This window comes from Lipotes vexillifer, unplaced genomic scaffold (genome assembly GCF_000442215.2).
Source record: "Lipotes vexillifer unplaced genomic scaffold, Lipotes_vexillifer_v1.1 scaffold395, whole genome shotgun sequence".
Taxonomy (NCBI): Eukaryota; Metazoa; Chordata; class Mammalia; order Artiodactyla; family Lipotidae; genus Lipotes; species Lipotes vexillifer.
Window position 1 is genome coordinate 144522 of NW_006797390.1, and position 27743 is coordinate 172264.

At 39.0% G+C, this 27743-nt stretch overlaps 1 protein-coding gene across 1 annotated transcript in view; it reads right to left on the minus strand.

Moving 5' to 3' along the window:
* Positions 1–10781: 10781 nt before the first annotated feature.
* Positions 10782–27743, minus strand: part of CREBL2 (cAMP responsive element binding protein like 2) — a 30989-nt gene continuing 14027 nt past the window's right edge. The window contains exons 2-4 of the mRNA XM_007469332.1: positions 15985–16182; positions 14656–14800; positions 10782–11896 (exon numbers count right to left, since the gene is read on the minus strand). Of these exons, the coding sequence (XP_007469394.1) occupies positions 11892–11896; positions 14656–14800; positions 15985–16182 (348 nt within the window). The 3' untranslated portion in view covers positions 10782–11891. The remainder of the gene's footprint in view (positions 11897–14655; positions 14801–15984; positions 16183–27743) is intronic.

Below are 27743 nucleotides of genomic sequence, written 5' to 3' on the forward strand. Positions count from 1 at the left end.
GAAAGAAAGCTTATAGAGTTGCCTAATTTTGGTCTCTGTCTCTTTTTCTGTCTCTCTTTCATTCTCCCTTAACCTAACCAGCTGATGATGCCTTGAAACATTTGAAGTGGCCGTGCTGTTTTCCTCACATCTGTGTCCCATCTAGGCTGTGTCCAGGATGTTTACGTCTCTTCTGAGTTAAACTCAAGAAAATGAGCAGGGACCCTGGCTGGGCAAGCCCAGAAAATGCCAAAGGGAGAAGTGCAGATGGGATCTCCCTGCGCTCTGCAGTTCAGGCAGACACCTTTGGCTGCCCGGCGCTGCCCCTATACCCTAGGACAGCAAGCCCAAGGAGTGCTTTCTTCTTTCTCCTGGACACTCAGACATGAGGCCATTTCTCCAGCCAGCACTTCCTACCCCTCATCTCTCTCCAGGATGTATCATCATACCCTCAGCAAGCTCAGACTCTTCTTTGGCTGTGGTAACTCGAGATTTTCTTCTCTGGTTGCCAGTTCTCCATTATTTCAAATCTAGGACTAGCACATTTTAAAGATGTACTTATTCAAACAAGACTGGTGTGCATTTTCACACCTTAGCTAACGAGAATTGCAAATAATAATATCAGTTGTTCAGTGATTTTACCTGTATTATCTCACTTTATCCTCGCAAGTATTCTGTGATGTTCATATTATCATCTCTACGGGACTTGCCCAAGTCGGAGTGTGACCGAGCTGTTTTTCACACTCAGGTCCCCTAACTGCAAGTCTGCTGGTCTTTCCTTGACAAGACAGGTTTCTCTCCAGGGAATACATGAGTAGCCAAACCCATCCAGACCTCTGTGGGCCTAATGGCTGCCGCCTGCGTGGAAATCTTGAGGTCTGGGAGAACGTGGCATTCTTAACAGGAGAGTCTAGAAATTTAGTAAGCTGGCCCTCACCTTTTCCTTGGCTGTGGCTAGGTTCCTGGGCTGGTGGTGCTAAACGTCTGAAATGGGAAAGAAGCTGTACATCCCACCTCGCAGACACAGGGAAACAAGACAAGATTAGGCTTGATATTTGGGGCAAAGAATGAGAACAATAAAGTATTCCATCCACAAAACATCTAGAGAGCTGATGCATTTAAGTGGAGGTGCTTTCTTTAATCAAAGTCAGAAGATAAAAAGTGTCTTGTATTTTCTTCGTTTTCTTTCCCCTCCACATATTCTTCCTTATCCTATCAGCCAATGGCTGACCAGACAAAATGAGCCAGATGTTTATGTCACATGGCCCTTGTATTTTGTGGCCCAGAGTTGTTAAAAAATAGAAGAGACCCTGCAGTACTTTTTTTAAAAATTTATTTTTTAAAGTGAGATTGTAACAAGTAAAATTTCATTTACTTTAATTTTATTTATATATGTATTTTAGGTCTCAGTTAAAACCAAAAAAGACTAGATGATTATAAAGCTCCATTCTGTCCTTAATGTTCTGTGAGTTTCCCCCAGTGGGTGGAAATTCCGTGAGGCAACCTCTTACAAACTCTTGTTATCGAGATTAGTTTTTTTTTAAATCCCCCCAAATAATGACAAATTAAGAGTGTTAATCAAATCACAATGGAGAGAGCTCTGAAGTCTCATGACCTATGATAATTCAGCTACATTTTCTCAGCATGTGGATAATTCATTTTATTTTATTTTATTTTTTTAGTTTAATATTTAGGATTCCTGTTGTCTCACTTGATCCTGAATTTGGAAGAAACTGGATGTAACGCACAGATTGATGAAGATTTGCATAAGTCCCAGCAGTACAGGAACAACATTCACCATACCTCACGTTTACCTGCCAAGCACAGGGAGGCAGGCTGTTGGGGGGAATAAGAAAACAACTCCAGTCTCCTTATCAGGCACATGACAAGGTGCATCACAAATGTAGATTCATGTAGCCTCCAAACAGGAGTTCAGGAAAGCTAATGGGAAGCAGGGTTCTGAGGAGAGCAATTCCCCTCCCTGGCTCCAGGTGCCCACAGACCATCAGAGGAAGGGGCAGGGTCGCATCCTTTGAGGTGGAACTCGAATTTCTCCTTTCCTTCTAATTGTCAGTGAAATCATTAGTGCCACCAGCCTGCTGCCCAAAGTCCATCAGCACATCCTGCTCAGGTACACTTCCCTGTGGACCTTCCGTCACAGGTTTCCCCAGGGTGCCTGGGACCAATGAATGCCCTGGGCCAGAGTTCTCAGCAAGGGCAGTTTCATCCAGGGGGACCTTCACCAAGCATGTGGGGAGCAGAGTCATTTGCCAGATAAGGTTGGCACTCTTGGCTCTCCTGGTGGGCGCAGTGCTTCCCTTCACCCTCCAGCCTTGCTGCCACCTGCCAAACTTGCTTGAAGCAACAGAAGCAAGATCTGTTGGAGCTGCTGGACCAGGATCAGCTTCAAGGTTATGCTCCTTATAAAAACCACACGTAACAGAAGCAAAGAATTCGACTTTTAGAGTAGAAGGAATGGGACGTTGGGAGACCTAACCCAAGCCCCTCACTGTTTAGAAGAGCAAATTATGTCCAAGAGAGGTCAATGTAGGGGTAAACAAAAATGCCTTCTGCCAACCAGTCCAACATTCTTTAAATTTGCCGTGCTGCTGGCATGATGCATTCACTGGAGTGAAAAAATCCTCACTGTGTTGGGAAGAATATGAAAAGAATAAACAATTCCCCATTGCTTAGTGAACCTGCTAATTCATCTGGAGCAGAGACGACCTTAGGGGGCCGTGATTAGACAGCCATGGAGACGAACCAGCTTGGTGCCACTGTTTTGCAGAACGACCGCTTGGTGGCACTGTGGCCAGTAGGCAGACCCCACCAGCTCTTCACAGGGCCTGGCACACTGGCGATTTGGGGGACAGTCCTCGTTGCATAGCAACAAGACAGTGACAATTGCTGAGCACCCAGAGCAGCAGCTGCAGATTAACTAATCAGTGTGTTCAAAACACAAAGCATCTCAACATAGGAGGAAATTCCAAAATAATTAATACCCTTTACAGACATGAAATCACTAGTCAAAATATTATTTTAAACCCATTTTACAAATGGTAGCATTTTCGAAAAACCCCATCTCACCAAACACGCAGTTGTGCCACCCACACTTACCAGGGCCTCTCTCTTTTCTCCTTTTATTATTTGACTCTCAGAATTTATGGATTCCATAGCAGTGTAATCTAGACTTTCCCTAAAAGTAAATGTTCCTGTGTTCCTGGTAGGTAGGCAGTTAAATTTATTTTAGGTTAAATTTATTTTTGGCCCGTCTCATTTCCCTCAGACCCTCTAATTTTTTGAGCCCCTACCTACAATCTGGGCCATTCTGAATTGTTTGCTCAACTGAACACTTCTGTTCAAAAGCTCTGTCTTCTTTCTCAGGAGAAGCCTCCTTATTATTTTTTTTAATTGAAGTTTAGTTGATTTATAATGCTGTGTTAGTTTCAGGTGTAAACTGGACACCTGAAGGTAGAAGTATATATTCTTAGATTCTTTTCCATTATCGGATAAGTTATTACAAGATATTGAATATAGTTCCCTGTGCTATACAGTAGGTCCTTGTTGTTTATTTATTTTATATATAGTAGTCTGTATCTGTTAATTCCAAAGTCCTAATTTATCCCTCCCCCTCCTTTCCCCTTTGGTAACCATGAGTTTGTTTTCTATGTCTGTGAATCTCTTTCTGTTTTTTTTTAATTTTTAATTTTATATTGGAGTATAGTTGATTTACAATGTTGTGTTTCTGCTGTACAGCAGAGTGAAACAGTGATACATATACAAATATCTATTCTTTTTCAGATTCTTTTCCCATATAGGTTATTACAGAATATTGAGTAGCGTTCCCTGTGCTATACAGTAGGACCTTGTTGTTTATCTATTTTGTATATAGTAGTTTGCATCTGCTAATCCCAAACTCCTAATTTATCCCTCCCCACATTTCCCCTTTGGTAAGCATAAATTTGTTTTCTGTCTGTGAGTCTGTTTCTGTTTTGTAAATGAGTTCATTTGTATCATATTTTTAGATTCCACATGTAAGTGATATCATATGATATTTGTCTTTTTCTGTCTGACTTACTAGAAGAAGCCTCTTTAAAAGTATTGCTTTTTAAAAACTCTCATCAAACCTAATTGAGTTATACAATTAGGATTCACCTATAATTTGAAGAATGTGTGATTTTTAACTCTGCAGGAAAATGACCCCCAGAAATGCTGGGTGTGTGTATCTGGTTTCAGGGTTATGATGCAGGTCTGGAAGCTTGAGAACATCATCTGGTTTTCAGTAGCGGACAGTCAATATAGCAGTTTCAGCTGTTTGCCCACAACAGCTAGACATGGGGAATGAAAACTATAAGGGAATTCTGAATGAATCCTCTCTATTCTGCTTCCCTGCAATACCTTCCAAAGAGTGCTCTGTTTTAGGAGACTATATTCTGCTAGTAGGACCCTGAATGTGCTACACGGACCATGGCATGGATACCTGGGCAGCAAAAGAGCTGTGAAGAGTTTTATGGTGGAGAGGGTGGGGAGCACAGTGTCTGAGAAGAATGGATTTATACTCTATTCATCAGTCCAGATTCATTAAAATTCTGGGCTGATTCTCCAGGTAGATGGACTATATATACTTGAATCACCCTTTAAAAATTAGTAAAAACTGGGCACAAGACTCCAGTGACACCTCCAGCCAGCAAAGTTTTCCTTAATCACAAGTATGATGGTTGTTTTCAAGGGCTCTGGAATCAACTTCTGTGTTGAAGCTCAGGTTCTGCTTACCACCTGTTTAACCAGCAAATTCTCAAACCCCAGCTTCTCCATTTTTAAAATGGGGAAAATAACATGCCTACGTGTATTAGGGTTCTCCAGGAAGAGCAGAACCAATAGGACATAGATGACAGATAGATAGATGGATAGATGACAGTATTTTAAGAAATTGATTCTTGCGATTAAGGGGGTCAGCCAGCTTGAAGTTTGTAGGGTGGGTGGCAGGCTGGAAACTCAGGTAGTTGCTCCAGTCTTCAGTTTGAAATCTAGGGCAGGCCAGCAGGCAGGATTTGATGCTGCAGTCTTGAGGCAGAATTTCTTCTTAGGGAAACCTCATTTTTTTTTTTTTTTTTGCTCTTAAGGCCTTTAACCGATTAGATAACCATATTATCAAGGATAATCTTCAAGTCAGTTTGTTGTAGCTGTTGAGCACATCTACAAAATACCTTCACTGCAACACCTAGGTTAGTGTTGATTTAAATAACTCGGTATTCTACCGTAGCTGACGTGTAAGACTATCATACCACCCTACAGGATTATAATAAAATGAGCCCAGACCCATGTAAATCATTCATTCGGTGCATTACCAAATGCATGGGAAGCCCTCAAAAAAGGTTTTCTACTGTTGTTATTTAAATTTAGTTGTTGCTAACCCAATGGAGTTTTCCATTTTCAAGTTATTCAGCACCTATTGCCATGTGCTAACTTGTAGAAACAGTTTTTTAATACCATTCTCAAATTGTGGCATTGTTCTCCTTCTTTAGCTTTTTTTCTTTTTCTTTTCTTTCTTTTTTAGTTCTGCTAATATTTTGCAGACTCAGGGGGAAGGAACAACTGGGAACAGGAACTTGAATGGGAGGTAGGTGACAGAGCTGCTTCTATTCACTCACTCCAAAGGGGATTTTTTTTGAACTATTAAGAAGGCATGGTCTAAATTCAGGATATGAAAACACTTGAGAATGCAGACTTTTACCATTATTCTTGTGTTGCGATTTCCACATATACAATAGAAAGAACTGATGGAGGGAAATCAGTTTCAACTGTTAATTTAACCATTCTAGTCGAATATAAGAAAAACCAGTGAAACTGGACTTAAGTCACTCTTGGCCATAGTTAATTGTAGGCAACTCTGTAGCTAAAAACATGTAACCATTATATGTTTTCAGTTGAACCATAAGTGAATTGTACTGTAACTAGAAACAAATCTAAGTGAAATCAAGTGAAATTGAAGTCAAGATAGTTTTGTTGTTGTTGTTTTTTGTTTTTTTTTAAGCTATTTGATAATTGGAGTGAAAGGGCAAAGAAACACAATGAAAATCCAGACTCAAACTTACAAACACAAATATTGTAAGGAACTTTTAAGTTTATTTTGAAGAAAAATTTAAACCAGCTAAATGGTTTATGGCTTTTTTGTTTTTTTAAGAAAAGATATGTGAGTATACTGTTTGGAGGACAAAGGGGAAAAACACTGCCTGTATTTATCGGTTTTGTGGTTTAAAGAAACCCTCAACTAAAACAGGTCACATATTAAAACTCAATGTAATTTCATAGACTAGGTAGAGATCTCCAATAGCACCTGCTTCCGTTTTTTGGTTTATATGAGCCGTCACACATTGTGGAAGGTGAAAGTGAGACCTTGCCCTTTGGCAGCTGAGATCACCCGCAGGCTGGATGCACGCAGGCTGGGTGGAGCGGCATTCATCACCTGGCCTCAGGAAGCTGCTAGTGATCTTAGTGGTATTATCCCAACCTGGCTCCACCTGTCCCAGAACTGACCCCACAGACTAAGGTTGACTCTCCACTCCCTAGTCACCCTCACAGGAGACTGAAGTATATTAACCAGAGGCCAGTATTGATTTTCAAGGGGGTATATTTCTTTCCAATGACCAGAATGCTTAGATGACTTATTCAGGGCACATTCTTACTGATTTTGGAATAATTGGGAATCTGGAAGTATAATCTGGAAGTTGCTTGGTGAATATGGGATCTGACAAAAAGGAGTATGGTTATTTTTTTGTTTGTTATTATTTGGAAGATATTTTAAACTAGTTTATTTTTATAAGTTGAATATGAAATCTATATTTCACATGGAAAAAACTGGAACAATTCTATTAGTTATCTATTATTGCATATTACCCCAAAATTTGACAGATTAAAATAACCCACACTTAAAAAAATCTCATAACTTCTGTGAGCAGGAATCTGGATACAGCTTAACTGTGTCCTCTGATTCACAAGGCTGCAATCACAGGGTTAGGGTCAGGGTCTCATCTGAAGGTTCAGTGGAGGTAGCATCTGCTTCCAGGATCATGTGGTTGTTGTTGGAATTCATTTCCTTAGGGGGCCGAGGTTTGAGGGGCATTATTATTTACTTTTTATCATTAACCCTATACCTTCTTTTCCTGTGGTATCGGCAAGCATGGTGTTCATTCCACTGAAGTGGGAAAATCCAGAACTCAGTGTGGGCTTTTGGCCTGCTGGTTCTGGGTTATCCAAGGCTACTTAGTGGAGGCACAGGAGTCGTCATTTCTAGCCTGCTGACTTGACCAGGTTCGGGGCTCTAAAGTGCTTGTCAGGCACTGTTTGCCTCTCAGGAAAGGGGCACTGAGGCATGGCAGGATTGAATTGGGTTCTGTTGGATCTCAGGAGATTTTTCCTGCTCAAATACTTATCTAACTGCAGAGTCAAAATGGCCTGTAAGCCAAAGCTGACTGTCCAACTGCAGCCCAACCCCCAGCCCGGGAGTGTTGGGAGCACTGTGTCACAAAGCAATACGTAAGTTAGTTGTACCCACTCTGACCCCAAGGCTTGCTTTAAGAATTCAGCTGATCTGCCTCCCGGTCATTTCTAGAGTTCACCTGGGTAGTTCTCTGCAACCCATAACCGTTTCTGAGTCACGACCACCATCTGTCTTGTAAAGTAATCTGAATTTGACATGCATGCCTCCAAACTTCTTAGAGACTTACAAAGAGTCCTTCCAGCTCCATGTGTCCTCCAGTCAGATACGTGGGGCCTCAAATGTGGCTGCTCAGGTCAGGGCCATGCTGGCCTACACTAGGCCTTTACAGTGGTCGGCTGGAAACCAACTCTCTGGCAGGGGAGGGAAATCCCTGATTTGTAGCATTTACTGATTTCTGTGGTGTCAGTACTCCCATCACTGCTGATTAAAAGCTACCAATCTGATGTCACTCAGCATGGAGTTGGGATAGATGCACATGACTGGCTTTCCTCTGGGGCCAGCAATACACCAGCTGCAGCACACTGTCGTTTTGCGCGTTTTATGAAAGGCACCCTCCAGGTAGAGGGATTAAGAAAGGCTCCTCTCCGGGCAGACCTGCACCACACGTGTGCCCTGGTGAGCAGTGGCAGGCACCCTTTCCTCCTCACGTGGCTTGTTGAAAGGAACGTGAGGTCGATTTTAGGCCTCCTCAACTGGGTGCCTTTGTGCAATGCACATTCAGCACAACCTCACACAGCAGTCCCGCTTCGATTCATGATACTGTGTAATTAAGTAAAATGGATGGAATAAGGGAAAAGTGAGCCAGGTTACCTAGCAGAGCCTGAAAGCCTGCTTTATACATATGGTAGGACTACTGCCAGGTGGAACAGTAACTTCTTAAAATTGATCTAGTTAATAGAAGGCTATCATTGCTAAGAAGAGCCCCCAGCTATACACCATTCCAGGGACAGCCATAATGATATAGCGAAAAAGGCTTCAGAAACATGAGGCCTGCAACACTACATGTTTAGATTCCAGACCATTAAATATATTTATCGTTAGTGATTTAAATCTTAATAGTCAAACCCAGGCACACATGAATATTTAAAATTTAATGTAATTCTTTACTACTTAAGAAGCAGTTTCTCATAACTCTATTTAGCCTACCAATTACTCTGGAAAGTTATCCTCCCACTTTTTTACAGATGAGGAAATAAGCCGAGAGAGTACATAATTCAAGGTTACACAAAAAATGGATTCAAGACCAGTTCATACTCTTTTTACTATGCTTATACAGACATACTTCAGTATTGTGAAACAGACAACTTGAAATGGCTCCGGTGAAGATATTTTATTTTTCATAAAAATATAATTGTACAATGCTCTTCAGAGAAAGAAAAATTCCTTCAATGCCCCCAAATACCATGTGATTTAGTAGTAATCTTCCTCTCTTTTAAAACTAAAAATGTAATTGATAATATGCAACTGATTTCTTGTGAAACATCGCATTTACGTTTTTAAATTTTATTTGCTTTTAACTAAGTCCAGTTTAAACCTATACTTTTTGGAACAACCCAAATCAAGCCTATCAATTCAAAGATGATAAAATAAAATGCTAAATGGTAATGCTGATAAATACTGTCAGTTAGCTGGTAAACAGTGATGTGAATTTGCTGCAGCATGAAAGATCCTGATTTAGATATTTAGATAAAATAGATTTTAGATAAAAAAGATTTTAGATAAAATAGAAAAAAATTTAAGAACTTCAACTATATCCTAAAATGTGATCTAGTCAAACTTATTCCATATTATACTCAGTTGCTCTAATATACAACGGATCTATGCTAAATTAACAACAGAATATGACTGGTCTAAATACGTAAATTTATTTTCCCCCTTACCTTCCTTTCTTTGGGCAAAGGAAAAAGGAAATATTACTCTGTGTACTCAGAGAGCAAGGAGAACAACAGAAGAGATGAAGGGGGACTGAGGTCACTGACTCTTCCACCCGCTTCTGTTTTCTCTCAGCCTGTATGTTGTCCTTATAGGTGAGTGAGAGATGCTAGGATTTCAGCATGCTGCTCCTTAACTGGAATGGGGCAAGAAATGCTCCAGCTGTTTTAATCAGTGACGTTTATAAACATGCTTCAAGTGGCCAAAGCGTGCAACCAGCACAATACCCAAAGCAATCAGAACATTCCTTTTTAAGACCAAGAATTTTTCTCTCGGTTTTATCTACTCCAAAATACCAAATAGATAGGTTTAGGATTAAACTGAAATAAACTGTAATTTACTTTCACCCAAAATTACACATCGGCTACCTGAGGACAAAGTCACTGCTCTTGTAAAGATACTGACGGGAAGGGGAGTAGCTCAAATGAGCCTATAATTTAAAATCACAACCAGAGGAGAAACACTTCAAGCACAATGGGGACATTCCATTGAAGAGCCACATTCATTTGGAATGTTTGTTTTGAAAACAACTCTTCTGGGGGAATTCAAAAGGTACTGAACAAAGCAACGTAGAGTAAGTCTTGGGCTGTTTTGCAAAATAAAAATATACATTTGAGTAGACCAGATGGCAAAAACATACCCATTACAATCTGAACACTATATTTAAAAAACTTAAATTCTGAAGGCCTGAATATTAACAATCTTTAATCTATCTATATTTGTGATCCTAAAAAGACATTAAATACTCTTAAACCCCCAGTCCTCCAAAACACAGAGAGGCCCAACAGACTGGGCTAGTGGTATATCGGTTGTCACACAGTACTAGACTAGAGATCTGAGTCTGCGACCTAAGCACAAGAGATCTTCAGGAACTCAGGCTAAGGGGAAGCACTTAATTCAAATGCATGGCCTCAGAGAAGGAGGGAGGTACTTCATCAGCTGAAACTATGTGGTCCATCTCATGTTCCCCCTCACAGACAAGCTAGACTATGATGCCTCCTCTTAAACTACCTTGTAACAAAACACATATTGTTTGGAAGCCAAATGTTTGCTTCATTAGAGCAAAGAACAATGACAATTTAGCAGCAACAGAGAACACACTCCTGATTTAACGATGGGAAAGAGAAGAGAGAGTGTTAAAGTGTCCCAGTGGGGACATCAAAAGATTCCCAGATCTGAGTGTATCATATTGAGTGTGATTCCTCAACCATCACTCCATTTGGTAGCCAGGAAGAAAGCAAAGGTAGTTGTGATGGGAACTGGAGGGAACTCTTCTGCCTTCTGCCCCTCCTGCCAGGCCCCCTGGCGACTCTGGCTTCAGTGCTTCACTCCAGAGTGGAGGCGTGGCCAGGGCTGAATCGGATGTACACCCACAGTGTGTTTCTCTCTGGCTCAGAATACATTCATAAGGAAACTCAAATCAGGGAAGAAACTAAGTGTTCTGGTTATGGCTACCGCCATTAGATCCACCAGCAATGTGTCCCTCATTTCGTTCCAGATCTCTTGAGGCAGAAACTCCATCTCAGCAGCTAATTCCATCCTATTTTCTTTAGAAAAATTCTCCAAATTAGGTGGTTACACAACGAAATGTGTGTGAACATTCACTCCTGCCCTCCCCATATACATATATAGACATACAATAGAAACACACTGTATGGGTTGTCAAGACGATGTATGTTACTGAAATGCCTAACAGGTTACTTCTTATTTAAAAATAAAGTTTGACTAATTATTCTCCAAGTACAAATTAGGCCCTAGCAAACCTGTATAAATACAGTTAGAAAAGACGGCAACAAAAGTTTTAAATAGAGGCTATCTTAAGGGCTTTCTTGATGGATTTTGTTAATGTGTACATTATTTAAAACGGGCATATCATTACGGATTATAAAAATAGAAATGTATATATTTGTTAATACATACTCACAGCTTATGCTGGAATGGCTCACAGGAGAAATGGTTCATGGAGAAAATAAACATTACTCAAGTAAATATAAAGAAATAAGATTAGGTCCATAAAGGCTGAGAACTTATAGTCAGTAATCAGCCCATTTGGTTTCTCTTTGTAGGGCAATCAAAAACATGAAAGGAAGTGACACCTAAACACACATACACACACAATTACATGAATTACATGGAAAGAATATAAATTAACCAATAAAGCAATGTGGAGTTGAGGTGCAAAAAATATAATCTTCACTCATTCTCTCTACTGTACTTTCAAGCATTGCAACATGTTAAATGCTATGGGTGGCAATACCAACCAGAACAGGTCTGAATGCTTGTAAATTTTCTAAGTGTTGAAAACTAAAGCAAAATCCTTTGAGATCTATGATCACATATTTTGGTAGAAATTGCAAATTTACAGAGATGACTGAGCAGCAGGTAGTAAATGGAGCCAAGAAGTACAATCTTGCCTATTCATCCTCCATAAGAATCAGAATATTGGCTTCAATCACTGACTCATCATTTTATATGTTCTTCACCCTGAAAAATAAAGTTACCAATGTAAGAATGCTTTTTCTTTAAATAAATTTATTTATTTATTTATTTTGGGCTGCATTGGGTCTTCGTTGCTATGCGCGGGCTTTCTCTAGTTGCGGTGAGCGGGGCCTACTCTTCCTTGCAGTACGCAGGCTACTCATCGCAGTGGCTTCTCTTGTTGCGGAGCACGGGCTCCAGGTGCGCGGGCTTCAGTAGTGGCACGCAGGCTCAGCAGTTGTGGCGCACGGGCTTAGTTGCTCCGTGGCATGTGGGATCTTCCCGGACCAGGGCTCGAACCCGTGTCCCCTGCACTGGCAGGTGGATTCTTAACCACTGCACCACCAGGCACAGGGAAGTCTCAAGAATGCTTTTAAAGTCAATGAAGTTCGGTTAATCTGTTTTAAAATGCATGCTTTTTTTTTTTTAATTTAGTATCTACGGGAAGGCTATTTTCAAATACAGACTGAAAGAAAACTGAACTGTTTTGGCTTTTTTTCATTAACTGAATTTAGATTAAGGCAAATGTTACCTCATCTAATAAAAGCTATAAAAAGCCAATCCTTCCGTTTTATAAAAAGTTTTTTAAAAGATAAAAAGTTTGTAACATTTCCTTATAACTATTTTCAAGTGCTCCCAAAGCAATCACAATGATGAAGAAATCAACATATGGCATCTTCATTCTAAAACCTTAAGAGTCTCTCCAACAAATGGTGCTGAGACAACTGTATATTCACATGCAAAAGAATTAAGCTGAACTTCTATCTCTCACCATATAGAAAAATTAACTCAATAGATCAATGATCTAAATATAAGGCCTAAAACCATAAAACTCTTAGGAGACAACACAGGGCAAATCTTCATGACCTTCGATTTGGCAATGGATTGTTACCTATGGTACCCAAAGCATGAACAACAAAATTCACAATAGATAAAATGGTCTTCCTCAAAATTAAAGTCTTTTGTACACCAAAGGACACTATCAAGGAAGCGAAAAAAACTACAGAATGGGAGAAATATGTGTAATCATATATCTGATAGAGGTCTAGAATCCAGAATATATAAAGAACTCTTACAGTTCAGCAACATAATGAAAGACAACTCAATTAAAACACAGGCAAGGGACATAAAGAGACATTTTTTCAAAGAAGACATACAAATGGCCAACAAGCACATGAAAAGTTGCTCAATGTCATTAGTCATTAGGGAAATGTAAATCAAAACCACAACCAGATTCCACTTCACTAGGAAGGCTACAGTTTTCAAAAATGGAAAATAAGAAGTGTTGGCAAGACACAGAGAAATGGGAAACTTCATATACTATGGTGGTAATGTAAAATATTTCAGCCACTGTGGAAAACAATTTGTGGTTCTTCTAGAAGTTAAATATAGGGACTTCTGTGGTGGTCGAGTGGGTAAGACTCCACGCTCCCAATGCAGGGGGCCTGGGTTTGATCCCTGGTCAGGGAACTAGATCCCCCATACATGATGAAACTAAGAAGTCAGCATGCCGCAACTAAGACCCGGCACAGCCGAAATAAAAATAAATAAATAAATAAATATTTTAAAAAATAAATAAAAGTTAAACATAGAATTACCGTATGACCCGGCAATTCCACTTCTAGATATATACCCAAAACAACTGAAAACAGGTACTCAAATACATACTTGTACATGCATGTTTATAGTAGCACTGTTCGCAACAGCGAAAGGTAGAAACAAATATCCATCAGTGGGTAAATGGATAACAAATTGTGGTATACATATACAATGGAATATTATGCAGTCATAAAATGGAGTGAAGTACTGATACATGCTACAAGGTGGATGAACCTTGAAAACATTATGCTAGGTCAAAGAAGCCAGACACAGAAAGTCACACAGTGTGATTCCATTTATACGAAATATGCAGAGGAGGTAAATCCATAGAGACAGAATGCAGATTCATAGTTAACAGGGGCTGGAGGGAGGGGGTAACAGCGAGCAACCTGCTAATGCATTTGGAGTTTTCTTTTGGGGTGATAAAATGTTTTCTAACCAGACGGAGGTGGTAGTTGTACAACACTGTGAATGTACTAAATTCCTCTGAATTGTGACTTTAAAATGATTAATTTTATGTTATGTGAATTTCTCCTTAATTAAAACAAAATCCTTACCGGTGATGGGCTACTGTACTAGATAGAGCCTGAACTAGGTGAGGACAGGTTCTACTATTATAGCTGTGTGACCTTGGGCACCTTACCAAGCAGCACCTGTGCTATTTCTTCATCTATAAAATAAAAAGTACAATTATACTTCACACAATTACTGGAGGAAATAATTACGATAAACATAAGTGAAAGTACTTTGTAAATCAAAATCAAAGGTATTGTTATTATTAACAGTAACTAGGGAATTCCCTGGCAGTCCGGGGGTTAGGACTTGGTGCTTTCACTGCCGAGGGTGCAGGTTCAATCGCTGGTCGGGGACCTAAGATCCCGCAAGCCGTGCAGTGCGGCCAAAAAAATAACTAGACTGGTACACTCTCACTTATTGACTGAGTCTACTTTAAAATTTTCCCATGAATTTATCAGTTGCTCTTTATAGACCCCATGAATAACGCATTTCAATATTTAGAATCTAACACCAGTTCACTTGCTTATTAGTGTATTACAAATGACATCAACATTTTATTTTATTTGAAGACACAGCAAGGAAGGTGGTCAACAGAAAGCCTACTTTAAGTCACTCTTCTAAAGATAAACTCTCCCATGTACTGTACTCACAGGAGTTGCTGTTAGCGTCTGTCTTCCCAGCTTTCATGTGCCTGCTTGAGTTCTGCTGAGATTTGTTCTGCTCCTCTCCAGTGAGTAGGGCCTTTATTTCAGAAGGGATTTTCCCTTGGTCCATTGCCATGCACCACTGCTTGTACTGAAATATGTAAAATATATTTAAATAAAATTTTACTAGTCAGAGTTCAGCAACCACAGGTGGAAATCCTAGACATAAGAACTCCCATAACTAGAGATCAAATTGGCTGCTGGGAATCCCACCTTCTGTTGTATTCCTGTTTATAACCTAGGACATGGATGAGGCCTGCTATCTTCAGAAGAGGGTGAAAAACTACGGCTGAATCTTCTTGTGATGTGCTGGAATAGTGCTCAGATTAAAAAGGGCCCTCTGGCTAAAAGAATATCTCCCCATGGAGTGCCACTCATTAGAATTCATCTCTTTTTGCTGAGTGTCACATTATTATTTCTACTCCTAAAATAAATAATTTTGTAACTTCCTTTCTCTATTTCATAAATATTCACTAAACATCTACTTTCTACCAGAGTGTGTACTATGGACTTTGGGGGTATAAAAGATTAATCAGTCCAAAGATTATGTCCTCCAGTGGCTTACAGTGCAGAAGGTGAAAAATAATTTACAAGTCAAATTCAACGTATTAAAAAAAGTCTCCTGAATAGTGTACATTTGGACTCTCTTCATGACCCGACTTAATTTTCTTACCTTCTAAAAAGCTGGAGGTAGCCTGTCCCAGTTTTGTAATGATCATGTTAGCATTATCTCTCTCTTTTCCAACCTGTCACCTCCTCCCCTGAGCTCACAGTACTAATGGGGTTTCTATTCCCTTTTACCTATTCTCTTGTATATGTCTACAGCTACTACCTAAAGTCTGAATGCATGAATGAATAAAACCAGGCCAAATAGTATCATACTATGCATATTACTACATACTGTTATACTGCTTTTTCCACTTAGCAATATCTTGTAAGTGTCTTTCTACATCAGTAAATATACATGTGCACTGTGATTTTCATGGGCTGCAAAGTAGTCCAACACATGAATGTCGTATAATTTAACCAATCCCCTACTGCTGAACATTTTGGTTATTTTTGATTTTTTTTTTCCTGTCATAAACAATCCCTTAAAGAAATAGTCACTTTCCACTACCACAAGCAATGTATGAAAATGCTTATTTGCCTATGTGCTGGCTAACAGATGAATATGCTTTCCCATGTTCGTCAACTGGATAGCTAAAAACTGGTATCTTCATGTTTTAATATAGCTTAGGTTGATTGTTTCATGCGTTTATTGACAGACTTTCTTACCATTTCCAGTTCCTCTCTGAGGGCACAAATGGCTCTTTCCCGACTGGATACCAACTCTTCCAAATACTGATATCTCAGTTTTTTTCTGGCCCGGCATTCTCTTGCACTCTGCCGGCTCCTCTCAAGTTTTGCCTTCAAGTCAATTTTGGCTGGCTTTCGACCACGTTTGCCAGGCTTCTTCACTTTACCTCCAACCACCTTCCGCAAGAGAGAGAAACAGTTAATTTTTTTCCTAGTTCTGGGTCTAGGAAAGTGACTGCGGCTGCATATTAGCAAGGAAAACATTTACAAATAACAAATAAATGGGGCCTGTGGAACTAAGAAAGCATAATCCCATCAAGTGCTGTATGATACTTTGCTTCATAATTTCTTTTTCTGATACTTCTGATACCATGAATGTGAGAGAAGAAATAGTATAAGTTTTCATTATTTCTTCAATAATAAACTTGTTTTAATAATAAACTTTACAGAGCTCAACAGTAAACTTTATGAACCATATGTAGCTAGATAGTAAAAAACTGAAAGACTGCCATTAAATATTTTGTTCACATAGAATTTTTATTGACTTAAGTAATAAGTAAAAAAAAAATTGAAAATTGTAAGTTCAGTATGATCTCAATCTTATAAAACAACACATAGAAGAAAGGATCGTAAAAGGTCAGTGGCAGGGAGGAATCAAGATGGCGGTGTGGGAAGACGTGGAGTTAGCATCTCCCCACAACTAGGGCGCCTGACAGCCACTGGTGGGGGAACTCTGACCCCCAAGGAGACGGGAGGAACCTCAAAGTGAACCAGTAGGACGTAGGGGGACCGAAGTGGTAGGAGAAGTGGAGGCCAGACAGGATCAGTGCCCCTGAGGCCAGGGAGATCAGAAGAGGCAGGTGGGAGGGACTCTTCCAAGAAGACCAGGAGAGGAGTGGAGGGCCATCGCCTGGCCCACTCGGACCCAGGGAGCCTGCTGGGCTCCCAGGTGAGGCCCCGTGCCCTCTGAGACTGGGGTGGGGGGCACACCTGGGCCCCTTCTGTTCCTTGAGCCTAAGCTCCACCCCCAACAGCACCCAGGGCCTTTTCCAGCCCTGTGGGTCCTGAGCATTGGCCCCGCCCACTGCCCAAAACTCGCCCTTGTTTAGGCCCTGCCCTCCACAGCCAAGGCCGTCCCCCCCCTCCTTTTTTTTCCTTTCCCTCTGTTACTATTGTGGTACTGATATACCTTCCGGTTACTGACATACCTATATTTTTATTTTTACATTCTTTCTAACATATCTGTTAGTTTCTTTGTCTAATTTTATTTTTTACTTTATTATTTTTCTCCTTTTTTCTTTTCTTGCCACCCCACGTGGCTTGCTGGACCTTGATTCGTGAGCCCAGGATTTGGGGGAAGCTCCTGCGGTGGCAGCTCCGAGTCCAAACCACTAGACTAACAGAGAACCTCAGATCCCAGGGAATACTCACTGGAGTGAGGTCTCACAGAGTTCCTCATCTCAGCACCAAGACCCAGCTCTACCCAACAGCCTACAAGCGCCAGTGTTGGAAGCCTCAGGCCAAACAACCAGTAAGACAAGAACACAATCCCTCACATTAAAAAAAAAAAAATGAGATGGCACAAAAATATGTCACAGATGAAGGAGCAAGGTAAAAACCTACAAGACCAAATAAATGAAGAGGAAATAGGCAATATACCTGAAAAAAAATTCAGAGTAGCGATAGTAAAGATGATCCAGAATCTCGTAAATAGAATGGAAGCACAGATTGAGAAAATACAAGAAATGTTTAACAAAGATCTAGAAGAACTAAAGAACAAACACAGATGAACAACACAATAACTGAAATGAAAAATGCACTAGAAGGAATCAGTAACAGAATAACTGAGGCAGAAGAACGAATAAATGAGCTGGAAGACAAAATGGTAGAAATAACTGCTGAGGAGCAGAATAAAGAAAAAAGAATGAAAAGAATTGAAGACAATCTCAGAGACCTCTGGGATAACACTAAATGCACCAACATTCGAATTATAGGGGTTCCAGAAGAAGAAGAGAAAAAGAAAGGGTCTGAGAAAATATCTGAAGAGATTATAGTTGAAAACTTCCCTAACATGGGAAAGGAAATGGTCACCCAAGTCCAGGAAGTATCGAGAGTCCCATACAGGATAAACCCTAGGAAAAATACACCAAGACACAAATTAATTGCACTAACAAAAATTAAATTCAAAGAAAAAATATTAAAAGCTGCAAGGGAAAAACAAAAAATAACATACAAAGGAATCCCCATAAGGTTATCAGCTGATTTTTTAGTGGAAACTCTGCAGACCAGAAGGGAGTGGCAGGATATACTTAAAGTGATGAAAGAGAAAAATCTACAACCAAGATTACTCTACCCAACAAGGATCTCATTCAGATTCGATGGAGAAGTCAAAAGCTTTTCAGACAAGCAAAAGCTAAGAGAATTCAGCACCACCAAACCAGCTTTACAGCAAATGCTAAAGAAACTTCTCTAAGCAGGAAACAAAAGAGAAGAAAAAGACCCACAAAAACAAACCCAAAACAATTAAGTAAATGGTAATAGTAACATACATATCAATAATAACCTTGAATGTAAATGGATTAAATGCCCCAACCAAAAGACACAGACTGGCTGAATGGATACAAAAACAAGAACCATATATATGCTGTCTACAAGAGACTCACTTCAGACCTAGGGACACATACAGACTGAAAGTGAACGGCTGGAAAAAGATATTCCATGCAAATGGAAATCAAAAGAAAGCTGGAGTAGCAATACTCCTATCAGATAAAATAGACTTTAAAAAAGACTGTTACAAGAGATAAGGAGGGACACTATATAATGGTCAAAGGATCAATCCAAGAAGAAAATATAAAAATTATAAATGTTTATGCACTCAACACAGGAGCACCACAGTACATAAGGCAAATGCTAACAACAATGAAAGGAGAAACTGACAGTAACACAATAATAGGAGGGGACTTTAAAACCCCACTTACACCAATGGACAGATCATCCTAACAGAAAATAAATACGGAAACACAAGCTTTAAATGACACAACAGACCAGACAGATCTAATTGATACTAAATAACCAAGAGATCACTGAAGAAATTAAAAAATACATAGAAACAAATGACAATGAAAACACGACGACCCAAAACCTATGGGATGCAGCAAAAGCAGTTCTAAGAGGGACGTTGATAGCAATTCAATCTCACCTCAAGAAACAAGAAAAATCTCAAATAAACAATCTAACCCTACACTTAAAACAACCAGAGAAAGAAGAACAAAGAAAACCCAAAGTCAATAGAAGGAAAGAAATCATAAAGATCAGAGCAGAAATAAATGAAACAGAAATGAAGAAAACAATAGCAGAGATCAATAAAACTAAAAGCTGGTTCTTTGAGAAGATAAACAAAACTGATAAACCATTAGCCAGACTCATCAAGAAAAAAAAGGGAGAGGATGCAAATCAATAAAATTAGAAATGAAAAAGGAAGAATCACAACTAACACTGCAGAAATACAAAGGATTATAAGAGACTACTACAAACAACTATATGCCAATAAAATGGACAACCATGAAGAAATGGACAAATTCTTGGAAAGGTACAATTTTCCAAGAGTGAACCAGGAAGAATTAGAAAATATAAACAGACCTATCACAAGTAATGAAATTGAAACTGTAATTTAAAATCTTCCAACAAACAGAAGTCCAGGATCAGATGGCTTCACAGGCGAATTCTATCAAACATATAGAAAAGAGCTAACACCGATCCTTCTCAAACTCTTCCAAAAACTTGCAGAGGGAGAAACACGCCCAAATTCATTATATGAAGCCACCATCACCCTGATACCCAAACCACAAAAAGATACCACAAAAAAAGAAAATTATAGACCAATAAATATCACTGATGAACATATATGCAAAAATCCTGAACAAGATACTAGCAAACAGAATCCAACAGCACATTAAAAGGATCATACACCATGATCAAGTGGGATTTATCTCAGGGATGCCAGGATTCTTCCATATATGCAAATCAATCAATGTGATGCACCACATTAACAAATCAAGGAATAAAAACCATATGACCATCTCAGTAGATGCAGAAAAAGCTTTTGACAAAATTCAACACCCATTTATGATAAAAATCTCCAGAAAATGGGCATAGAGGGAACCTACCTCAACATAATAAAGGCCATATATGACAAACCCACAGCAAGCATCACACTCAATGGTGAAAAACTGAAAGCATTTCCACTAGGATCAGGAACAAGACAAGATGTCCACTCTCGCCACTCTTATTCAACATAGTTTTGGAAGTCCTAGACACAGCAATCAGAGAAGAAAAAGAAATAAAAGGAATACAAATTGGAAAAGAAGATGTAAAACTGTCACTATTTGCCGACGAGATGATACTATACATAGAAAATCCTAAAGATGCCACCAGAAAACTACTAGAACTCATCAATGAATTTGGTAAGGTTGCAGGATACAAAATTAATGCACAGAAATCGCTGGCATTCCTATACACCAGCAACAAAAATTCAGAAAGAGAAATTAAGGAAACACTCCCATTTACCACTGCAACAAAAAAAATAATATATCTAGGAATAAACCTGCTTAAGGAGGTGAAAGATTTGTACTCAGAAAGCTATAAAACACTGATGAAAGAAATCAAAGAGGACATAAACAGATGGAGAAATATACCATGTTCTTGGGCTGAAAGAATCAATATTATGAAAATTATTACACTACCCAAAGCAATCTACAGATTCAATGCAACCCCTATCAAACTACCCATGGCATTCTTCACAGAATTAGAACAAAAAATCTTACAATTCGTATGGAAACACAAAAGACCCCAAATAGCCAAAGCAATCTCGAGAAAGAAAAATGGAGTTGGAGGACTCTGTGACTTCAAACCATACTACAAACTACAGTAATCAAGACAGTATGGTACTGGCACAAAAACGGAAGTATAGATCAATGGTACAGGATAGAATACCCAGAGATAAACCCACGCACATATGGGTACCTAATTTACAACAAAGGAGGCAAGAACATACAATGGAGAAAAGACAGCCTCTTCAATAAGTGATGCTGGGAAAACTGGACAGTTACATGTAAAAGAATGAAATTAGAACACTCCCTAACACCATACACAAAAATAAACTCCAAATGGATTAAAGACTTAAATGTAAGACCAGACACTATAATACTTTTAGAGGAAAACATAGGAAAAACACTCTTTTTTGTTTTTTTTTTTTGCGGTACGCGGGCCTCTCACCACTGGGGCCCCTCCCGCTGCGGAGCACAGGCTCCGGACGCGCAGGCTCAGCGGCCATGGCTCACGGCCCAGCCGCTCCGCGGCATATGGGATCCTCCTGGACCGGGGCACAAACCCGCGTCCCCCGCATCGGCAGGCAGACTCCCAACCACTGCGCCACCAGGGAAGCCCAGGAAAAACACTCTTTGACATAAACCACAGCAAGATCTTTTTTGACCCACCTCCTAGAGTTACGGAAATAAAAACAAAAATAAACAAATGGGACTTAATTAAACTTAAAAGCTTTTGCACAGCAAAGGAAACCATAAACAAGACAGAAAGACAACCCTCAGAATGGGAGAAAATATTTGCAAATGAAACAACAAAGGATTAATCTCCAAAATATACAAACAGCTCATGGAACTCAATATCAAAAAAAACAAACAATCCAGTTAAAAATGGAGGAAGATCTAAACAGACATTTCACCAAGGAAAACAGACAGATGGCCAAGAGGCACATGAAAAGATGCTCAACATCACTAATTATTAGAGAAATGCAACTCAAAACTACAATGAGGTATCACCTCACGCCGGTCAGAATGGCCATCATCAAAAAAGCTAGAAACAATAAATGCTGGAAAGGGTGTGGTAAAAAGGGAACCCTCCTACACTGTTGGTGGGAATGTAAATTGATACAGCCACTATGGAGAACAGTATGGAGGTTCCTTAAAAAACTAAAAATAGAACTATCATATGACCCAGCAATTCCACCCCTGGGCATATACTCTGAGAAAACCATAATTCAAAAAGAGACATGCACCACAATGTTCACTGCAGCACTATTTACAATAGCCAGGACATGGAACCAACCTAGATGTCCATAAACAGATGAATGGATGAAGAAGATGTGGCACATATATACAATGGAATATTACTCAGCCAGAAAAAGAAATGAAACAGTTATTTGTAGTGAGGTGGATGGACCTAGAGTCTGTCATACAGAGTGAAGTAAGTCAGAAAGAGAAAAACAAATACCATACACTAACACATATATATGGAATCTAAAAAAAAGAAAAAAAAAAGAGTGGTACTGATGAACCTAGTTGCAGGGCAGGAATAAAGAGGTAGACATAGAGAATGGACTTGATGGAAAGAGAAAACAAATACCATACACTAACACATATATATGGAATCTAAAAAAAAGAAAAAAAAAAGAGTGGTACTGATGAACCTAGTTGCAGGGCAGGAATAAAGAGGTAGACATAGAGAATGGACTTGATGACATGGGGTGGGAGGGCGAAGTGACAGCAGCATTGACATATACACTACCGAATGTAAAATAGCTGGCTGGTGGGAAGCAGCAGCATAGCACAGGGAGATTGGCTCGGTGCTTTGCAATGACCTAGAGGGGTGGGATAGGAAGGATGGGAGGTAGGCTCAAGAGAGAGGGGAATTGGAGACATGTGTATGCATATGGCTGATTCGCTTTGTTGTGCAACAGAAACTAACACAATCTTGGGAAGCAGTTATACTCCAATAAAAAAAAAAAAAGTGAGGATTTCTCTGATAGATGTGATTATAAAAAGCTTTTTTCTCATCTGTATTTTTTATGATTTTTAAATATTTACAATTAGAAAAACATAAAATTTGTATATAAAATTATGTGTATAAATAAATAAATAAGAATCCTAAACAATTTGGCTATCAATTCCCTCTTCAAATTTGTTGAGCCCAAGGGAACACACAGAAGTCCCTGAAATCTTCAGGATAATTGTCTCCTGCCTTTAGAAGTCTATAATTATAACCCTAGACTGTCTCAGGAGATTTCTACCTGCTCCCTCTGGTGTCATAGACATCCTCTCAATATCCCTGTTATTCATTTACCTGCATAGGCACAGTTTTTTGGTGACTGCCAGAGTAATTTAATGTTCTTCACTGTTTAGCTTTGGAACCTCCCCAAGTTCTTATGTAAGATGTAACTATGAGATACAGATGATGAATTTTAAATACATGAAACTGAACTTATACATCACATGAATTTCCTTTAAAGGAGTCACTTTGAAAGGGGTAAATTTATTCCAATGAATAAGCTTTCTTGGAAACTGCTTTTGGAGCCAGTTTCTTACAAGCCACAACACAATACTACTTTCGCCATATTACTTTCGAATGACACGTTATTCTTTAAATTCCCAATCTGATGGTCCGCTTTGTTTATCTGAAGAGGCTCCAAATGATGTCTAGGTCTTTCTGAAAATTACCCTCAGAGAATAAAAATGTCACTACTTTAGTATACTGAAAGGAATATTGAGGCTTTAAAGGCAATTCTAAAAGAGAAGATGCAAAACTCAAACACTGGCAAATCATTGGAATAAATGCAGAAGTCTTGCCAGGTAAAAATACTAAAAGGATCAATCTTCATTTGGATATAAAAACTCTAATTTGTTTGTGTGTTTGGAATCACTATTAATACCATAAACCAACAATGCCCAGTACCCTATAAAGATCAGATCTTTACTCGGTATCATGGTTGGGTCAGGAAAACCAAACTTCAAATGTTAATCAGCTACACTTACCAGAAACTGTGTCATAACAAGACAGCTAACCACTGCATCTAGCATTTTATAGGGTGGCTCTGAAATGAGACTCAATACTCTGAGGCTCTGGAAAAAAATCCTTTCCACCAGCATCTTAAAAGCTAGCTGCTTCAGTACTACTCCCAAATTAGTTTTAACTTTTCAAAAACTGGTCTTTCAAAGCTTTCCTATTCTGTATCATCACCTTTTGATTCCAATATAATAATATATACCTCAGGAAACTTTTTTTCAAAATCAAATATATGATTAGCACTTGAAGGATAACTAGTTGATCCAAATATTACTATGGGATAAATTTTAAATTATGCCATATATTATGCCATGCTATATTATATCAACTGCACAATTTCAGTAAAGTATTTTGAAATCACCCTAGATTAAAACAGTGTATTTGCTATTGATACAGTCTTTAAAAAGCAATATATTTATAGCCTAAACTCACGTCTATAGTGAAATAAATGGTAATCACATCTATTCTTTATGTAGTAAAATGAGTCATCAGTCACATATCACTCACTATAATCCAATACCTTATATATTGCTGTTTTTAATTAATTCAGGAATGGAATTCAGGAATGGCTGCCTTTGAGAAGCCAGCAAGAGGACACAGTGTACTGCACAGACTTCACTGATTTTTTACACAAACCTAGCATAGTCATAAAAAACAAACAAAAGGTATAGCCCTTTGTTTAGTTTTCATGGTAGCAAAATATTTAAACTGGAACTATTTTATTCCTTTTTTTAAATTAGAAAGGCACAGTAAATGAATCCAGGGTTCCTGCATTTTATGTCATCTGTAAAATTATATTTAAGACCACATAACCACCACTTCTCTAGCTTAATTTTTCCTCAGTAATAGACTGAATTATTGGCTTTTGGTGTCAGCTAAAATCTGATTAGCGTGCCAGTTTTCAAGAGAGTGAAACACATCACAGGATTATTATAAATCTTAAGTAAAATAATGTATGGGGCTTCCCTGGTGGCGCAGTGGTTGAGAGTCCGCCTGCCGATGCAGGGGACACGGGTTCGTGCCCCGGTCTGGGAAGATCCCACATGCCGCGGAGCGGCTGGGCCCGTGAGCCATGGCCGCTGAGCCTGCACGTCCGGAGCCTGTGCTCCGCAACGGGAGAGGCCGCAACAGTGAGAGGCCCGCGTACCACACACACACACAAAAATAATAATGTATGAAAGCACTTTTTTAGGAAAAAAAAGGGTATTATACAAATATAGGTTAGTATACTAGTTGCCTTAACAACTGAGCTTTACATATTTCATAAGCCATAAAGATTGGGGAACGGATAAGGGAAGTTAATAAGAAATGAGGAACCAGGGGACTTCCCTGGTAGTCCAGTGGCTAAGACTCCACACTCCCAATGCAGGGGGCCCAGGTTCGATCCCTGGTCAGGGCACTAGATCCCACATGCATGCCACAACTAAGAGTTTGCATGCCACAACTAAAGATCCTGCGTGCCGCAACTAAGACTCAGCGCAGCCAAAATACATTAGTTAATTTTAAAAAAAAGAAATACATGCTGTATTTTAAAAAAAGAAAAAAGAAACGAGGAACCAGAAACTAAAACTGAAATCAACCCCACAAATTCCTTAAATATGTCTGAGCCAAAAATTAGTCATACCAATGTTTCTTAGAATTTTCAGTGATAACCACATTGTCCCCTTGCTCTCTCTTATTCTGTGAGGAAGCACATTAATGTGGCTAAATAAAATTACTGATTTTTACACACCAACACAAACGCCAAGAAGAAAATTATGAAAATAACCCAATTTAACTTCTTTTCTGTTGTAGTTTTATTTCTACCGACATAGGGCCACATGAAAATTTAAATAGCTGTTATTGTAACACGGTACCTCTTTATCGGCTATCCATCTTACCTCCTCTTCCTCCCCAAAACACATTTGTGAGCTACAGAGAAAAGGTCCTAAGGGAAACACTCACAAGGCCTGTCTCCCTAACCCACACCACCAAGAAAAGCAACCTGCCAGCCATTGATTTTGCCTTGCCCTGCACAGGGAACTTATTTCACAAAGGTAGGACATTAGACATGTTAGATTTCAGCAGGGCCTCTACAATTCTAAGTCTGTCTTCATTATATGTTAAAAACGTTAAAGAATGAAGGTCCTACTTTTCTATTAACTATCTGTTTTTAACACTTTCTCCTTTGAGATAAGCTAAAACTAAAGGTCGTGATTTTTACAAAGTAAGCACCAAGGACTCTGTCATATTTTACCTTAGTACACAATAAGTATTTAATAAATATGACAGATAAAACACAAAAGACATTCCTAAGTAGCCAATGAGTCACAGAAGACATCACAAGGGAAATAAGAAAAATACTTTGAGATGAATGAAAAGGAAAACACAATATACCCAAACTTTATGAGGTACAGCTTAAGCACTGCTCAGAAGTAGCCATAAACACCTAAATGAAGAAAGATTTTAAAATCAATAACCTAACTTTCTACCCTAAGAAACTAGTAAAAGAAGAGCAAATTAAACCTAAAACAAGTAGATGGAAAGAAATAATAAATATCAGACTAGAGATAAATAAAACAGAGAATGGAAAAACAACAGGGAAAAAAATATCAATAAAACCAAAAGTTGGTTCTTCAAAAAGACCAACAAAATTGACACACCATTAGCTAGACTGACCAAGAGAAAACATTCAGAATCCTAAACTCAAGACTGAAAGAGAAGACATCACTATTACCTTTACCAAAGTAAAAATGGTTTCACGGGAATATTATGAAAAATTGCCAAAAAACTAGATAACCTAGTTGAAATGGACAAATTTCTAGAAAGACACAAAGTAGCAAGACTGACTCAAGAAGAAATAGAAAATCTAAAAAGACCTATGACAAATAAAGAGACTGAAAAAGTAATCAAAACATTTCCCATAAAGACAAGTCCAGGTGACTTCACTGGTAAATTACCAAACATTTAATAAATTAACACTAATTCTTTAAAAACTCTTCCAAAAAGCGGAAGAGGAAAGAACATTTCCCAATTCATCCTATGAGCCAATACCCAAACCAAAGATATCATAAGAAAACTATGAGCCTAATACCCAAACCAAAGATATCATAAGAAAACTATAGACCATTATGCCTCACAAATATAGATGGAAAAATCTTCAATAAAATACAAGCAGACTAAATCTAACAGCATATAAAGAGGACTATCTACCATAACTATGTGATTTATCCCAGGAATAAAGGTTGGTCTAACAACTGAAAATCAATTACTGTAATATACCATATCAATAGGAAAAAGGACAAAAATTACATGTTCATCTCGATAGACTCAGAAAAAGCACTTGACAAAATCCAACACCCTGGGGCTTCCCTGGTGGCACAGTGGTTAAGAATCTGCATGCCAATGCAGGGGACTTAGGTTTGAGCCCTGGGGTCTGGGAAGATCCCACATGCCGCGGAGCAACTAAGTCCATGTGCCACAACTACTGAAGCCCGCATGCCTACAGTCCGTGCTCTGCAACAGGAGAAGACACTGCAATGAGAAGCCCACACGCCACAACGAAGAGTAGCCCCCACTAGCCGCAACTAGAGAAAGCCTGTGCGCAGCAACGAAGACCCAATGCCATTAAAAAAAAAAAAATCCAACACACCCTTATATGATTCAAAAAAACCCAAAACACTCGAAAAACTAGGAATAGAAGGGAACTTCTTCAACCTGGTAAAGGGCATCTATGAAAAAAACCACAGCTAACATCACTTAAAGGTGAAAGATTGAATACTTTCCCTCAAAGATCAGAAACAAAACAAGGATTTTTGTCTTCTCTTGTCACTTCTATTCAACATTGTACTGGAGGTTGTAGCCACAGCAATTAGGCAAGAAAAAGAAAGGGAAGGCATTCA